Genomic DNA, 18,017 nt, shown 5'->3' with positions numbered 1-18,017 from the left:
TTGAAACAATCTTTCTAGCTGGAGCATTATCTTTACCACATGATAAAACGACAGAATTTCAGATTAGTCTCAGAGCGCCTTCGGTGCCAGGCTCTAAAGTCTCTAAGCCAACATTATTGAAATGTCATAAAAAATCAGGTCCGACAAATTACAGGACACATTGGGAGGACATGGGGCGGTGGAGGGGAACCGGGGGCGTTCTCCTCCTCCTTTCTCTCCGGACTCATAAAGTCTGCCCGGGGTGTGTTGGAGGCGCCTTCGGGGATGTCTACTGGGGAGGTAACAAGACCGGAGCTTCTCAGGTAAGTGAAATAAATCGCATTTTGTGTCTTTACCCTTACTTCTTTTCATCGGTGTGTGACTAAAATGTACATTTTGGTGTGTGTTTGTTTTGAGCGCCAGGTCCGTGTGATGTTTACTGTGAATGCTTCATGATGGAAATGTATATCTAGCTTTCATTTTCTCATTTAGTCATATTAAAATACATATTTGATTTTTAGAAGATGATCCAGATTCTTTTTTTTAATCATTAAAAAAAAATAAAAGCATCACGTTTAAACTCTTCACCTGAAGTTAGTGCACTTGTTTACTTTGCTGCTGCAGGAAAAGTCAACACACTTTGCATACCACCGGTCACATAGGTTTATCTCAAAACCGTGTCAAAGCAGAAGGAAGAAACCTTTGGCCGCGTGCAGCAGGCCAACCTCACCAAACATCGCACTGTGCTGCAACCACATTTTATTTTTTATGTTTTAATTTCACTGTCAGTGTTTTATGTCGCAATTCATTGACCAATTGAACGTTTGCTGCCCTGCAGCTAGGATCACCGCTCCCACGAATGCCTATTTTGTCATCATTATCTTTTCTTTAGATCCTATATAGGGGCCCAACATGCTTTTCTGGTTTTCTAGATGAATTGATGTGCAAAGAGGGGTACAGCTGGTCAGAGGATGGGAGCTTTTCACATTCAAAGCTGGCTCCTGGGTTCGCAAGGAGGAGGCCCGGTGACAGGCCTGCATCTCAGGAGGATCACCAAAAGTCCCAGGCCCTGAAATTAACATCATAAACTAAGGCTAAACTATTTATCAGTTTGACCAAAATTTGATTGTGATATTCCCAGGAAACAGCTTCCAACCTTACACGTGAAGCAAACGGTGGCTGCGTTCAACTGCAATAAAACAACAGCAAAGTAGAGTAAATATCTCGATAGTGGCCGGTGTGACCAAAGTCATAAGAAAAGCTCAGACACAAGAAGGTGACTGGAAGAGAGTTAATTTTCTGAGGATCTGAGTTGTGGAGCTACAGGGTATCCACGGTGTAAATGATTTCTTCTCAAGTCAGCTTGGCACGGCAAGCTTTCACAGATCTTTTCAGACATGCAGTGTGGAGGTGGTTCATTCATTTGAAAGGCTTGTACGCCGTCTCTATCTCCTCACTAGCCAAGCGTAGAACCTTGGGATATGTTGGTCAGTGTGTTATTACGGCGTTACGTGACTGATTTAATCCCATTCTTTGGTTCTGCACTAGTATCGCTTATGAATTCAATTTGTTCTTTAACTGTTCGCCAACCAAATCAAATTTTCCCATTGAAATCAATGTAAATCCCATTGATCAATTCTCCAGCCTCCCCAAAACATACTGCACTCCTTTGAAACTTTCCATGGGTTTATTTGTAGCAAAAGTACAGACTTGAATTAAAGATAACCTTAATTATAGCTGTGTTTTTGGTGTTCTCTCTCTTCTTCCCAGCACTTATATTCTCCGTTTCCTACACTAAATCAGCAAAGTAAAGCTTTCTCGCATATGAGACCCTCGCTAACATTATCTCCAGTAAGCTGTCTTTCAGTAAGATAGTAAGCTGTCTAAACTTTTCTACTTCTTCCAAGACTTAAGACCTTTGCTTCGTTAACTTAGTCGCCCCCTTAGCCACATCAGCCATCTCCAGTGCATCTTTGGTCGTCAGGATCGTACAGATGGTTGACTTAGCCATGTCGTAGTAACACCAACACGGCTCTCATGTTTAGGTGTTATTTCCTTCTTCAGATCAGCTAAGTCTTAACTTCTTCTCAACACCACTTGCACTTTTAACCTTTTTGGGCGCCATTATGAGGGCTAGCTCACTGAAAAAAAGCACAAAAACAGGAGAACATGGCGTTGAACACAGTTAGAAATGAGTATTACGCACGACTTCCGCTAGACTACAATGCTAAAACGCAGAAACCCCGTGAGTTTGTTTGTTTGTGTGTTCGTGCACCAAGGCTTGTTCAAAATTTGATTGAGAATTCTGTATGTAGGCCGATTTGTTGGTGATTTGGGGCGTTCAGAAGCCCAGGTTCTACTGTAATTAAAATCCCCCACCTTCTTCATGTCCACTCTCGGCAGCTTCACCGTTTCACTTTGCTCGCCCTCATTAACACATAATCCAATTGATATTTATGATCTGTATTGGGTATCAGATTGGTTGAGCCACCTTCCTAAGCACCCTCAGTGGCTCTGGAGTTGTAAAATTGTGAAAAGCCTGATAAGAGCAGCTTCATAACTTAGACCGGGGTATGAAAACGTCAAGATAGTTTATGGCATTAAAATGCTGAGCTGTGAAAAAACACAAATGGCTTTTCGGATGAGGCATATTGTTATGTTTGTCCTCTTCGGCTCTCATTAGGTTCAGATAAACATTGTTACATTGGCCCTGAATGACCTTGTGCAAAATATGTTGCTGTCTGCAAAGGATTTACTGTCGCTGCTTACATTTATGGACACAATTTGCACTGTGGAATCTGCAACTGCAGCTTGAAGGACTTTCCTTTATTCTTTTTTTTTTCCTGGGATACTGAGTTCTCATGTATTTCTTTATATTGGTGAAAGTGTTTTGTTTTTTTCCAGACATTAGTTTGAATATCTTCATATTACATGCATCCTCATATCCTTCTTTGTGGGTTTAACCAAACCTACATCACTGCAGGCATTCTTTTACTATTGGCCACGGTGTGAGGTCTATCATCTTGTGAAGGATTAAAGTTTAATCTGTACAACATTATATTGCATCACAAATTTAGGTTACATCACAAATTTTATTGCAAACACCAGCCTCCTATAAATCTACTTGGTCTTGGCTGCTATAAGCTGATAGAATCGGCAGAGTGATAGGTCTGCCCTCCAGACATTTGCGAATCACATTGCAATAAATAAAGTACTCGTTACTGTTCTGACCAGGAAGTACATCGGGGGTGTCTGACCCTCGATTTTTTTGAGCTGATACTGACACGAATTGGTCAATACCCGGAGGGAATTGCAACATCTTGTATTTAGTCATAATCACACTGACATCACAACGTATATTCAGAAAAATAACGCTATGCAATAGAGGCACTGACAGCCATATATCTGTTAAAGTCTGATTTCAGTTACTTTTCTGTCAATATAATAAAATTAGGCCTAAGGCTTAAACATTGCAAGAGCATGGCAAACTTTTGTTGAAGATGGACAGAGGATGGCACTTGCAAACATGACTCTTAAAGACTGTAATACTGAATGCATATAATGTCCCATTAGTGAGAGTGTTTGGATTTTGTGATTGAAATAAATTGGCAGGATGGAAATGTGTTAGTAAGTGGCTCAGTGTTAATTTTGTTGTTTTTTTCTTTAGAAGAGCACTTTGTTTTCCATTTATGCTCCAGTTTAGATTCAAGCGGATTAAAGCAGATGACTTATTCAATTAATTAAGCACTTAAGCTTTTGTAAGTCAGATAAGCTAGAAAAACACAGATCAAATACAATAAGATGTTACAGTTCACAGGGTCACAGTGCTCTGAAATAATCAACAGCAAGCCAGCTGGAAAAAGTTGGAACAAAAGAAACACGTCCCTGGAAATGGTGAATTAAAGAAAAAAACTGGAGCATTTATCAGAAGTGATTAACTTTAGATTAAATGTATTAAGATAAAGCTGATTGGTGCTTCTATTTCTAATCTCATATGTTCAAGCCGTTTGCTTCAAGTTTCGGTACCATGGCAGCTGGCCCGGATCGCCAAACGGAGTTTTACGCCTCTCAAGTCGGGAGTCTGGATCTAAAGTCGGTGCTGTGCCGAGACATAAAACATAATGATTCTTTAGTCTTAAGTTAAAACCCTGGCACCACCATCCTACTTCAGCTGAAGCTTATTTGTGACTCTTGACAGCTGGATGTGTGCTCCGCAAAGCTCACGTCTGCTTTCCATGCAAACCGGAGGGATGATTTCAGTTTTAATCCACTAAGCATTCCACCGTTATTTAGTACACTTGCTCGATGATACAGCTATGTAGGCATATGAGTGCGCCTTCTGCGCATGTGTTGTATGAAACTCACGCCAATTGGACAACATTTAGATTTTAGAAATAGAGGTCTACAAGTCAACCCTCTGAATTTCCCTTTGCACTAGTTGTTTCTTCCTGTTTACCTTCCTCATATGAATGTTTGCGCTTTTTGCTGCCAAAATGCAACCGTGTGGGACATAAAGGATATAAAACAGCCATGCTGTGGGGAAGCTGTGATGTCATAAAGGAGAGGCGCGGTTCGTTTTCCGAAACACAGCGAAAAAGCGATGTCACGTCGTGACCGTGCAAAAGGAGACGTCCAGCATCTTGGAGGAGGTGCACCTCCTCCCATGGAGTGCCCAGTTATTCATTGTCTCACAACGTGGAGTGACGCTTTGAGTATGAACTCGTCCTCCTGTGACACTTTTGGTCCATGGATCGATTTGTAACCCACTTGAAGCGCCGTCATGAAGGTAGAGCATGAAACGACGGAGAATGGTCTGGGTCTGCCGCTCGGTGCAGTCGTATGGATTTCGTGAGGTACTTTTCAAGTGTTGAACTGAGTAATAGCTGTGTGGAGAAGTTGAGAAACTTGACCCTAACCGAAGAGTGCTGTGATAGGGGCATGTTTGTGAAAACCGTTGTTTTAGCTCCGTGTACATCCAAATAACCGTCAACATGATATGGCCTTCTGGTGGATTCATTAATATGCAAAGTGACTTTTGAAGCCTCGAGCCACTGACGAGCATCATCCATCTGACTTTTACCTGTGAGAGATTATGCAGGGTCACAAGTTCACAAGTAACATTATGTACATCCCAAAAAGAGAAAATGATCATCTTTTGAAAAAGTTCAAACTGTAGAGACCGCAACAGATCTCCTGAAGCTGAGCCCTTGGGTCAGTGGGTTAAACTCTTTCCGTCGCTTGTGTTTTTTGTTTCTCAGTAGCAGAAGAGGAGGACGACGACCAGGCCAACACCTTTATGGCGTCAACAGAAACTCAATGCACTTTTGCTGAAAGAAAGCCCGGCCAGTTGTAACATGCTGCGCATTTAGAGCCAAACCGACCGAACCGAGCTGCAGATCTCTTCTTTCCAACACCCGCTGAAACTGAAGGAGGTGCCACCGCCTTGAGAATGGCCGGCGAAACAAATGCCACAAAGGAGGAGAAGCTGGAGACGAGCAGGGGCTCCAGTGCGATCAGAGAAGAAGGCGGCTGGGGTTGGATGATCGTCGTCGGATGTTTCTTCGCTACCATTTGTACCCGGGCGGTTACCAGGTGAATATATGTGGGATGGTGATTTTGGGAAAATGTCTGTTGTTAAAGCCTACTAACCTGACAAAACACAGCTGAATATACGTTTGTGTTTATATTAGACTCCACAGAATTTGACTTTCACTGTAGACATTAATGACCGTTCCTGGATTATAAGGTGGTCGTATGGCGCGCAGCTGTGCCATACAGCTTCTCTGAGGTTGATCATTAACGCCTCTTTGTTATTACTTGGCTGGACTCCATCCTATGGCCTACATTTTTTCCACTAAGACTTTATAATCCCGCTGAGATGTTTCCATGTCCGCACTTTTACACGTCTGCGCCTCGCATGGTTACCGTTAGTGAGTGTGTAAGTATGAACGGGTGAATGGAATCCAGTGTAAGGTGCTTTTAAACCGCAACGTAATGAAAGCGCCGTGTAAGTCGGCGTGAAGCCTGTTGCAAATCGTCGATACCTTTTGTGCGCTGACCTTCCCCAAAAACAAATGGCACGGTCACCCTCAATTGTAGGACAGCGGAACAGATCATTTTAACTGCAAAACGACAGAGTTCTGTTTGAAGCTGAATTGAAATTTAGGAATCTCAAAAGATGTTTTTCAAGCTCTGTCAGGAGGTCCGAGCAGCACTGAGAAGGTAGATCATTCTCCACAGTGTACGCCTTTATGTGTATTGACTGAATTCGTAGAGGAACATCTAACTGTAACACACTGGCAGAGTAAAATGACGAGGACAATCATATAAAGTGTATATGTCATAGGATTTCCATATAGCTGTAAATTTGGAACTAAAATCAAATTAAAAACCCCAACATTAGATGGTTTGCTTTGCTGCTGAAGACACAGCAACAGATGGAAGAGAAACTTACGTTTCAGTCAGAAGCAATACTTCCTCTGATTATACTTAATCTCGTATCTCCGCGTCATCATTTTTTTATTTTCAGCACGACCATCAATGATTGGCTATTCTCTCCTCCGGCCTTTGTCTCCCACAAAGGTCCGCTCCGTCTCGGACTAAATCCAGAAATGTTATCTCCCATAATTCCATCGATATCAAGTTTCAAAAGAGGGTTCAGATGTTCAGAGGACTCAGATAGAGTTTCTGGCTGGAAAGCAAAGACAGACACGCTGATAAATGCCACAATTAGCTCAACGTTGGACAATTGAACACGGTGCTAAAACTGATTAAGATCTAATAAATAGTGCTGTTATGCAAGTACTATAAATGTGTCACTTTAACCAGTTGACATTAAACTTGTTAAGTCAGCTAAGTCTGTCTGATGGGAGCACGGAGTCAGGATCTCCAGTCTGTCATAAAAATGTTTCATCTACTGCTTCCTATCAGCTTCTGCACGTGGTCTTCTGTAAACCTCTGGTTAATACGCACAGAAATGAAATACACAGCAGAAAATGAGGGGATTCATTTTTGAGTTGTTGCAAATCTGTATTTATAATTCTACTGAAAGTATTTAAATTTGTTCATATTCATGAAAAACTCAAAGGGCTCCTCCATGTGTCCAGATGTGTCTCCGTTTTCTTTGTGGAGTTCCAGATCCACTTCGAGAAGGACTACTCCTCCACCGCCTGGATCCTCAGCCTCATCGATTCCACCACAATGCTTTGCGGTAAGTCCGCCACAGACAACATCTCCAGGAAGATCATCAAAAGATGATACAAATAACGGGCAAACCGTGCGTGCGCTGTTTCAGCTCCTCTGGGCGCCTTCCTCGGCAACTACCTCTCATGTAGAGCCATTGTGATGCTGGGGGGCCTGTTGTCCGCCGCCGGTTTGGTCATCAGCTCCTTCGCCTCCAACCTGGAACACCTCTACATCTTCCTGGGCATCATGACAGGTACACAGCTGCCTCACCCGCCATGGAAACGTCCAGCAGAGATGATACAAAAAAGAAGCCAAACTGAAATAATGACAGCCCTTCTTAGTTGTCAACTGTGAACCCATATATTAGTTGAGACGGTATCAACCGCTAATATCCGGTTACAGTGTTAAAAGAAAGTCCTGCGCTTTGCAGCCAAACATTTCTGGACATTCTTTCCCTCCAGGGTGCTGATCTCTGACTTGTTTTGGAAATGAACAAGATCAAGGGGCGCCCATTGATCACTGTTGTTGCCCTCCCAGGGCTAAAAAGTGATAAATTCGAGATCAGTGACACGTCCTGGTGCGGTGTCTCTTTTGGCAGAAAATAACTCAAGCTTCAAAGGTTCAAGATTCAAAGTGTCTATTGTCCCTTGCATTTCTCTGTACACTTAAATTCTTACTTTGCTGTCCGCAGTGCATTTGGATATGCATCGACAACAAATAGGTAGTGTCAACATTTTTATAAATATGAGCAGTGTTGGCTGTGCAAGGAAAACATTGAGTGCAGCTTTGATTTGCAACTCACAAAGTGCAGCTGCGAGGACAAGTGCAGTTTAAATGGCAGTAGTTCTATGCGCATTGCTGCATATAAAGTGCAGAAAAAGAAGAATAAGTGTCAGCTGTTTAGGTGTCTCATGGCAGTCTGGTATAACGAGTGAAATGTCATTCCACATTTCACACTCCTGTACGTCCGGTCGGAGGATAGGAGTGTGAACAGTCCATGTTGAGGGTGGGCGTGGTCCTTGGCGATGGAGGCAACTACGGTGGTAGATACTCTGCAGAGAAGACAGTGGGGTTCTGGTGATCACCCAACTAACTGTCTGGTTAACCATCTGTCTGGTTTGCAAAACGCTGACTTGACATTACTTTAGGTACACATAAAACGAATGCAGAATATTACAGCGGTCATGTGATCAGTTATCATCCAACCAGGGTGTCAAATGCCGTATGGGTATGTCAGTAATATGTCCGTGGAGCGGGACGGGTCCGCAGGGAGGGGTTCTCTTTAAGCTCTGCTCACAAGATGAGAATGAACAGAAAGCCCCTCGAAATTTCCTGCATGTCCGAGTCCACCAGGGTACCTGTGGACTGAGGAAACAAAAACAGTGCACTTTGGCTTTTCAATCTACACCATCCCATATCTTCACGTGACAATGACGAAAACTCTGTTGACCACAGATTTGACTTTTTTTTTTTTTTTTAAATGTTCATAATTCCACCTCCCTGCAGGTCTTGGCTTTGCGCTCAGCTACACACCATCCGTAGCAATGGTCGGAAGATACTTCAGCGAAAAGAAAGCTCTGGCGTACGGCATCTCCCTATCAGGTATTGACATTTCGATTACCCTCTACTCTCATCTCCTCTGTAGTGGCTATCCTTAGTCTTCTTTCTAACTTTCATATTCATATTTCTCTACTTATGTGAATTTTTACCGGCCTTCAAAACGTACAAAAGAAGCTACAGAATAAAATGCAGGAACTTTACTTCAAAATTCAACCTCATTTCTCAAATAACAATCTGCCAAAATATGGAAAGAAACATTTCCCCAAACAAAAGGTGCTTATATCCTCTCTTTCAATGTTTTGGATTTTTCCATCTTCGACTCGTTGAGCCGCTCTCTTCGGTACTGTCCTCTGCGGTTTTTAAAGGTCCCGATCTGGTGTTTTCCACTTCTCGTTCATTGTCTCATTTCATCCCATCAACCAGTTTAACCTCATCTCCAGGTACTGGCATCGGGACCTTCATCCTCCCGCCCGTAGTTCAAATACTTATAGACTATTACTCCTGGAGAGGAGCGATCCTCATCCTGGGAGGATTTGTTTCCATCTTGTGTGTCTGTGGTGCTCTGATGAGACCTCTGGAACAGAGGGTCTGTAAAAGGTGAGCCGTCATCTGCTTTGGTTTTTACAGTCTCGCTGTATTCTCGCTTCTAAAATATTCCGCTAACTAAGGGACAACAAACAGTATAAAACCGTATTCTTTTTTGGGCGGAGGGGTTGAGACTGTCATTTTCTCTCTCTCTGCTACTGCTAAACTATCTCAAGTTACATGAATAGTTATGACCAATATTTTTCACACTTGTTATTCCACAAAGTGCTAAAGAAGGGGAATTCGTACTACTCCCTTTGTAGCCTTTTGAATCTCCATATTACACAGCAGTGTTCTGTACGGGGTGTGCAGTCGTACTGTGATAAATGTGGTTTGCAGCGAAGGCCTGGAGAATATTTTTGTCATGTATCTGAAAAAAGCGCCATAGGGAGCTGCTCATAGTTTTACGTAGGCAACCATCTTGTTTTAGCAGTGAGGGATTGTGTTTTGTCATTGCCGCTTTGCTTTCCTCAATGCCTCCGGATTCCTTAACGCTACAGTCGCTATTGATCGTGCAACTGAAACTGCGTCATGATTGTATTCCATTGGATGCACGGAGTCAGCTAGTCCAAACATATAACTGTGTGCAGACAAAATCAAAACAATTTAGTTCGCACAACCTCGCCCCCTAACGTTCAAATTCATAGCCAGTTAAATCGTACGTACTTGATATGAGAGTTAATGTCGAGATGCTTCATTCCAGGATGTGGGAAAACAACTTGGCGAGCCTGGAGGAGGACCCCTGCCTGATCGCCGCGCCAGAATCCAAAGAGCTCAAAAAACAACCTCCCGACTACAGCCACCAGGAGCCGAAGCAGCTGGAATCCACCAAATTAAACTACATGCAAGGCCTCGTCATACAAAATGAAGCGCTCCAGATTTGCGCGCTGGAAAACAACAAGCAGAGAAACATAGCCTTGGCAGCGGCACTGACCGATCCAACTTTAACCGACTTAAAGCTATCTGAGTGTGTTTTATTCAGCAACAAGCTCACAGCACCGGTGCTAAATCCCAAGCAAACCAATGGCCAGACGGTTGAAGACTTGAATCTGGAAAACCTGGCCTTGAACAACAAGGTAGATCTAATAATAGATACAGATATCGACGGCTCCAAACCCCAGACCGAAGTCCAGACCTCAGACGCCTCTGACTTGACGAGTGATGAAAGTATCAGCCCCCCTCCGGTGCCCGAGGCCAACACGGAGCATTCACCAAGAGTCCCCTGTTGCTTCCTGACCTCCAGGGAGCAGTTCAGTTTCCTCACAAAACCTGATTTCCTGACTCTTTCGGTCTCCTTCCTGTTTCTGGCGTACGCCTGCAGTTCACCACTGGTTTACCTGTTTCCCTATGCCGTCAGTCAGGGCTTGGAACACAAACAAGCCGCCCTCCTCATGTCCATAGTCGGAGTCAGCGGCATCGTCGGGAACATCAGCTTTGGATGGGTCACTGACAGGAAGTAAGAACGGTGGCAGTTTGTGTGCGTTTGTGGTGTGTTTCGATGGCGCTCACTGGGTTGACACGTGATTTCCTTTACTTCAGGGTTCTGAAGAGGTATCGGTTGATCAGTCACATGGTCGCCGTGGGCATGGAAGGCCTCTGCTGTATGTTCCTCCCGCTGCTCAACTCCTTCCCCCTCCTGGCCCTGTTTTGTGTTCTCTATGGATATTTTGACGGCGCGTACGTAGCACTCATCCCTGTGGTGACTTCGGAAGTCGCGGGCTCCACGTACCTAACGTCTGCTCTGGGTGTGGTCTACTTTCTGCACGCTATCCCTTACCTGGTCAGCGCACCGATCGGAGGTAAGAATGCTGCATTACGAGCACCAAAACAGCATAAATGACGTGATTCATAATCTTAATGCATTTGAAATGAACACAGATGAAAAGGCTCCCTAAAAGGCTCCCTTGCAGTGTACATGTGTCTGCTACACCAATACAAATCTGTGACATGGGTGTTTTCAGCCGTGCACTGCAAACGTCGGGTTACAAATCCTGCAGTTTGTGTGAGTGGGCGGGGCGTCAACATTTCAGAGAATCGGCTGGCTTTATTTTAAGACTTCTCTGCTCATCGTCCCTGTGTTCCATGTGTGGCATCAACGATGGGGTCGCCAAAAACCGAAGGTTTCGCAAATTTCAATTATATTTTTTTAATTCAAATCATGTTGAAAAGAAATGCGAAATCGGGTCGGTGTTTTGCACGATGAAGACAACCGCTCGGTGAATGACGCAGACGGAGAAATGGCACTGGGTGGAACAACCTGCAGATAAAATCAGGAACACGCCGCACAATTTTGATGCTGGTGGGAATTTGAATTAGAGTATAAAAAATTGTTATCAACAGAGTCCCGAAGCATGACGCAACCTTAGCAAAGGGTATAAAGTTGAATGGAATATATCTGCCGCGATCCTGCTGATAACTCGTCCGGTGATTTGAGCTAACGTCCATCCAGCATCTATCAGGTTGGATGTGGAGCCGTGAAGTTTTCTGCGGTCGCCAGAGCCGGGAGAAACTAATATTATATACTAATATTTGAAAGAAAACCGCTTCGTCTGCCGTAGCTGCTCATCGGCTCCGTGGCCCAGTCAGATTCAGACAAGTTCAATCCTGGATTTTGGGATCTTGTAAAAAAGAAACCAATAGGTAATCCATCTCTTCTGTGTTTTGTCTCTTCAGGTTGGCTAGTTGACAAGACAGGAAACTACACAGCAACCTTCTTCCTCAGCGGTGCTTCCTTCATATGCAGCTCCGCCATTGTAGCAGCTGCTCCAGTATTCAGATGGGCCAAATCCAGAAAGGCTGAAGTTTTGTGCCCCAACAACAATATCGATGGAAGTCGTGGTGATGTCATATGAGGCGTCATGCTGATCCTGGTCTTCCACCGCTGTGGTGGGGCTGCGGGTTTGGAACTAGTGGCGCTCACTTTGCACGAGCCGACGTGGACGTGGACCAAGACCCTGAAACCCCCTGATGTGAATCTTAAAATTCTGACATTTTGCCTCATGTTTTTTTAACGCAACTAATATCCAAATGCAATCAGTAAATGCTCAGCTCCCGTACGTGCCTGGAAGACCGTGCAAGGATAACGACCGGCGAGCAGCCCTCTCCAACGTTTGTAATTTCCACAATTCGATTGTTTTAAGGATGGTATGTATCATGCACATGTTAAAATGAGTGCCTCGGTGTCTTTACTAAGACACTGTAGATTATTATGAGAACTGTTCAACGCAAGAGGAATTTGCAACTCGCAATTTGTGGGGAAAAAAAAAAAAAAATTGAACAAGGACGGGCCGATGTGGTGGATGTGAAAGCTCTTCTGCCGACCGGACCCAGTCAAAACCTGGAGACGCTGTGATGAACGTCAATAAAAACTGTAAAATTCACATGTGGGTAAAATGTGGTCTGTTGCGGATACTTTCATGGAGCGTGTCACAGAAGGGACGGCCTATGGAGCAAGAACATAAAACCTGTTTCCTTCAGAGATGAGTTACCAGAACCTCTTAGCAGCATTAATAAGTACATTTTTATCTTCAAGGATTTCAACATTAACCCCTTAAACATGCTTCGGACTTGATGCGAGTTGCTCAGTTTAATGCTCAGCACTTACACCGAGGGTTGAGTCATTGACCGAATGTGGAACGACAATAAATCTGACCATCTGTTTGTCTCTCCGATCATCTAGAGCTGCGCTGCAACTGAGGAGGACGTGAAAACTTTCATAACAATCAGGCACGATACAGGAGATGACGTCAGTCCTTCTAAAGGAAACTTAACGAAACAGGAAGGAAACAGTTTTTGTAATGTGCATTTATCTGGTGGAAAATTTCCGCCTTGTAGCATAAACGAATAGATTCTGAAAAGAAAAAAAAAGGAAATGCAACGCAACCAAGTAAATGGTACATCTGAATCTACAAAAACCTGTAGTTAAAGGAACATCACTCTTTAAATACAAATATCCAGATGGCAATCACCGGTGGGGTCCCCCAGGGCTCAATTTTGGGACCCTTTCTGTTTATTATGTTTTGCCCATTGATAACTATTTGCAGATGATGGTGAAAGGTATTATACTTGTAGAATGAAGAATTGTCTGGAAACAATCAAAAGATTCAGGGTAGTTTTGATGTAAATAAGTTGACATTGAAGACTTTTGTTGCAATCTAGATGAAACTTGAAACCACAAGCATGAGTCTTAGACGTGTTTTCGCTGGTTTATCACCACAAAGGCAAAGCCCTCGTGTGAGTCGGCAGAAATAAAAAAAGTAGCCAAACAACTTTAGTTGTTTGCAGAGGGTTTACACTGTCCCCCAAAAGACGTTCTGGGTTGAAGTCCTCCTTATGTGAGCCGTCAGTCATAAAACATGTGCTCAAACTTTACAGCAGATGCGTTACACAACCCGCAGTTGAGGATGTTACAGTGTCATTAAGTGCCTTTTGACTGGTTATTTAATACCTTCGAGTGCCATGACTCATGATTCAAGGTCCAACATCTTGTTTTCGTGCGGCATCGTTATCACCTTTGCATTGCTATGGCAGCTAAATCCCCATTTTCATGTTCCATGTATGGGGTCAGGCTGCTGGGAGATGATGTCGCCAAACGCTGAAGGTTTCAGATATTTCAAATTTCTGAAAACTTTTCAAAAAAATAAATAAATAAATAGATAAATAAGTCAAATTTCATAAAAAAATTTTTATTCAAATCGTGTTGAAAAGAAATGCGAAAATCGGGTCGTGTTTGACACGACAACAACCGCTCGGTGAATGACGCAAACGGTGAAATAGCACCAATTAGAACAACCCGCACATACACTTTTGGTGCCAGCAGGAATTTGAATTACGGTCCTAAAATGTGATGCAACATTTGCAAGGGGTGTAAAGTTGAATGGAATAAACCTGCTGCAATTCTGCTGATAACTCCACGTGAAGTTTTCTGCGGTCTGCAGAGCCGGTAGAAACTAATATTAGAAAGAATACCGCTTTTCTTTGCCACTAAGGGCGGCAAGCGCACACTAATGCAGCTCAAACCCCCAAAAAACATTTCAAGTCACATTTATTCGGTCGCTAATCAATCACTAATGCATGAAATCTCAATCTGAAAAGTGCATTGAAGGCACTATTGTTATTTTTTTTTCCAGTTCTCTATTGAAAATAACTTACTTTGTTTATTGTTATACCTGCTATGACCACAGGAGTGTCCCAACGCCCCACGTCTTCCAGACTCATGCCTCCATGAGACGTCCCCTCACCGTAAAACACAAGGTAAATCACAATCATATCTTTTGACCAGAAAGTTTATCTGGTCAGCTGAGTTGCAGAGCTGATGCAGGCAGAGGCAAATACATTTGTTTACTTGTGTGTTTTTTTCATTTCTTCTCAGACGTCGACTTCTTTTAAATCCCCCTCACCACTTTTAGGGGGCTTGTTTTCACATGTGTGTGTTTGTTTTCTATGCATGTAAGACTGGGAAGTGACTGTGCATTCAGACAAGTGCATGAGCATTTCAGCAGTATGCGTGTGTGTGTGTGTGTGTGTGTGTGTGTGTGTGTGTGTGTGTGTGTGTGTGTGTGTGTGTGTGTTTGATCTCTCATGAGCACATCCCGTTCTCAATAGCCGCCCACGTATGCAGGGGAACCCTGCATTGTTCCACTACTGCAAACGCAGTGAGGTTTTTTTTTCGTTTTTTGTTTTTGGGTTTGTGTTTTTCTGCCTCCTCAAATGTGGAACGTGAGAGTAATACGTTCTTTGCGTTCTTTGGGTTCCTCATATGTATTCGCTGCAATTTTGTTTGCATTGTCCATAAAGCCAACACGTTTTGGACTTCAACGTTAAAGGTTATTGTGCAACTGAATGCTCTAAAAAAAATAAGAATGCATATTTCCCACAACAACTCGGTAAGTAGATGCAGTGGATGCCGGAGAAATGTAAATATAGATTGAAACAACTTTAGTAAACTCTGTGTTTTCCTTACATTTCTTAGAAATGATCAGCCAGCCTGAGGAACCGCCTTTCCAACAAAATCATGTGACTTCACCCACTGATTCAGAGGGCGTCTGAGTCATTCGGGTGTCGGTTGAATCTCCAGCCCGATGCCACGGTTTCCTCCCCGAGCACATCATTTCCCATCAGGCCTCTGGTACGCTGCATTACCTGTAATCAAAACGCGTGTGAGGGTGTTTTTACGACACAAGTTTTCACTTGTGGGCGAAGGATTTCCTCTGTGGTTGGGATCCCTGCGCTGAAATGTTGCAGAGACAAAGGGGACTCCCCCTCTCTCCATGCGCACGATAACGTTGACAGCGATCTGGAAAGCAGGATTTCGGCGAGACGACTTGACCTGAAACGTCACGTCTGTGGAAATCACGACATCAGAGAAGGTTTTCAGATGAGCGATTTGCTAAATTCGAAATCCAGACTTGGTGCGATCTCTCAAGATATGTGTGTAACTCATGAATATCCTGAGAACCTCCAAGATTCTCTTCTTTCACACCATCCCGAAGCTTTCGGGGTGCACCAAGGTGATGACAGTGTGCTTCATTGGTTTTAAAAAAAAAAAAAAAAGGTCTTTTTTTTATCATGTGGAAGGATCACTGTTTCCCGTATTTAATGAAATTCCCCATTCCCCCCACTAGAGGTGCCCCGTTCTTGTTATTTTCTTTGAAAGCAGGCCAGTTCCTGAGAAATGATGAAGAGTTCTTTGAAAAAAGGCCCCAGCTGGTGGAGAACCAGAGGAAGTTCCTCAGCGACGGGTGTGTGTGAAACTGGCACGTTCCTCAGTGTCCTTCTCAAACGTTCATCCATTCATTATCTAAACCGCTTTACTTCATGGATGGTGGTGGTGTAAGGAGGTGGAGCTGGACCAAGCTGCTGTCATCAGCCATCAGCTGGCTTCCCCCTGGACCTGTGGATCCAACGCTTGCATATAAAGGTAAGCAGCAGTTCAAACAAACTGTTCTCCCTTTCTGACTCAAGGTAAACACAATCACGCATTTCTTTCGTGCGTCTCAGCAGTTGGTTTTGGAGGAAACGCGTTTTGTCAGACGCTGGAAACCAAAGCAACATCTGCGTCAACCGGAGTGCTCCGAAGACACGAGATACCAGAGAACTCGGTGAGTGATGTGGTCACACGCATTCATGCTAACACGCATGCACGCACGCAGACACACACACACACACACACACACAGCGGCGTACACACTCACTGTAGCCTCATGCACCTGCTGCGGAATGAAGGGGGGGATTGAAAAAAGTGTTATCAGCCCTGTGGATCTGCTGCAAATGCAGCTGAAATCATTTGGCTCCTCTTACATCAGCAGTTCACTGGCGGTGGTGAACGCGTGAACGCAGCGTGCTCAAATCCATGCTTTCAGGTGAAGCGTCGCGATTTTCGGAATGGAGAATCCCAGAAGTCGAGGCCTCAGGAGGTTCAAGTCGGGAAGGCGCCGTCTTCTCCGCCCGACCTCATCGGGTTCCAGAGAATCTCAGGGTTCGACGACTATGAACATCGTTTCCCGGAGTTTAAGGTCCCATTTCGGAATAAGATATTTGAGAATCATACAGAGACGCTGAGTCGCCTGTGCCTCGATATGACGAGCAAATGACAGGGTGAAACGGCTCGTATTGGGAAACTCCCCACAGACATGTTTCCATGAAATGGATGAGAGGGTGAATGGTTGGATGTTTACATATGAATTTTGAGCGAGCGGGTGAGCGGTTGAATGTCTCCATGTGACAGGAATGATCTTGAGGATAGATAGTTGTGTGTCTTGATATAATGTACAAACAAATGAGTGAATTGTAGGACATCACTGTATTTTGTGTGAATGAGGGATTGAATGTTTGTGTGTTAATTTGAAGCAAGAATGGTTGTATTCTGCCGTAAGAAGTCTTTCATGGACTCACTTGCTCATTCACTTAAATGCAAAAAATTGCGCCGTAAATATTGCTATCACTTTTTCTTGTTTTTCTTGCAACTGCACCTCAGTACTTCTGTCACTTTCAAAACAAATCAAAATTAAATTGCACCCGAACAATATCCACCTCGGCATAACTCATTGTTGTTCTCCATGACAATTTTTTTGTACTTTTGCACCGTGGGTCTTAGGGTAACGCTATTTCAATGCTCTGTATATGTGAATGTATGGCGGTATTGACAGGAAAGATGACTGACCATTGGACATTTGAATAAGAGTGAATGATTTTAATTCTCTTTACGATTTAAGTGAGAGGATGAATGGTTGCATGTCTTGATATAATGGAAGAATGACTGAGCGAATACTTGGACATCTCTTTGCGAAATGTGAATGCTTGAACGTCTATATGATGTGTGAGTTACAAGGTGAATGCTTGTAACTCCATAAGTCTATAAGACTCTCTAAGATATTTGAATGAAAAAGTGAACGGTTGTAATTCTCTTTACGATTTACTGTAATTTCTGAACTAAAAATAAACAAATAAAAATGTGTACATATATAAGCCACACTTGTCGATAAGCCGCAGGTGTCCACATTGCAACATGAGATATTTACACAGAAACCTTTATTTTAACTTTTAATTAAATATATACCGCTAACATCCACAATTATATACTGGAAATGCTTTTTGTTCCAAACAGTGCCTGTTGCATGGCTGATGAAAAAGATTAATCATAGATAACACAAGGAAAAGTCCATCCATCCATCCATTTTTGGTCCCCGCTTTGTCCTGCTCTAGCTGAT

General features: G+C 43.4%; 1 protein-coding gene across 1 annotated transcript; it reads left to right on the top strand.

Annotated features, from left to right (window-relative positions):
• Nucleotides 1-250: 250 nt before the first annotated feature.
• Nucleotides 251-12,533, top strand: LOC147236747 (monocarboxylate transporter 12-B-like). Its single transcript, XM_086173461.1, has 9 exons — nucleotides 251-302; nucleotides 5,238-5,571; nucleotides 7,086-7,189; nucleotides 7,274-7,417; nucleotides 8,671-8,766; nucleotides 9,165-9,321; nucleotides 10,013-10,765; nucleotides 10,849-11,108; nucleotides 11,983-12,533. The coding sequence occupies exons 2-9, from the start codon at nucleotides 5,429-5,431 to the stop codon at nucleotides 12,159-12,161; spliced, it is 1,836 nt and encodes a 611-aa protein (XP_086029587.1). The 5' UTR covers nucleotides 251-302; nucleotides 5,238-5,428; the 3' UTR covers nucleotides 12,162-12,533.
• Nucleotides 12,534-18,017: the final 5,484 nt, after the last annotated feature.

This window comes from Fistularia commersonii, chromosome 2, assembly GCF_037954325.1.
Source record: "Fistularia commersonii isolate RoL2024-O1a breed Wild chromosome 2, RoL_Fcom_v1.0, whole genome shotgun sequence".
Taxonomy (NCBI): domain Eukaryota; kingdom Metazoa; phylum Chordata; class Actinopteri; order Syngnathiformes; family Fistulariidae; genus Fistularia; species Fistularia commersonii.
This window is presented reverse-complemented; position numbering and strand designations above follow the sequence as displayed.

Excerpts from the sequence above, each read along its gene's own strand:
- LOC147236747 (XM_086173461.1), top strand. The coding sequence starts at position 5,429 with ATGGCCGGCGAAACAAATGCCACAAAGGAGGAGAAGCTGGAGACGAGC. Across the intron at positions 5,572-7,085 it reads TGTACCCGGGCGGTTACCAG|ATGTGTCTCCGTTTTCTTTG; the intron begins GTGAATATATGT and ends CCATGTGTCCAG. Across the intron at positions 8,767-9,164 it reads GTACGGCATCTCCCTATCAG|GTACTGGCATCGGGACCTTC; the intron begins GTATTGACATTT and ends CCTCATCTCCAG.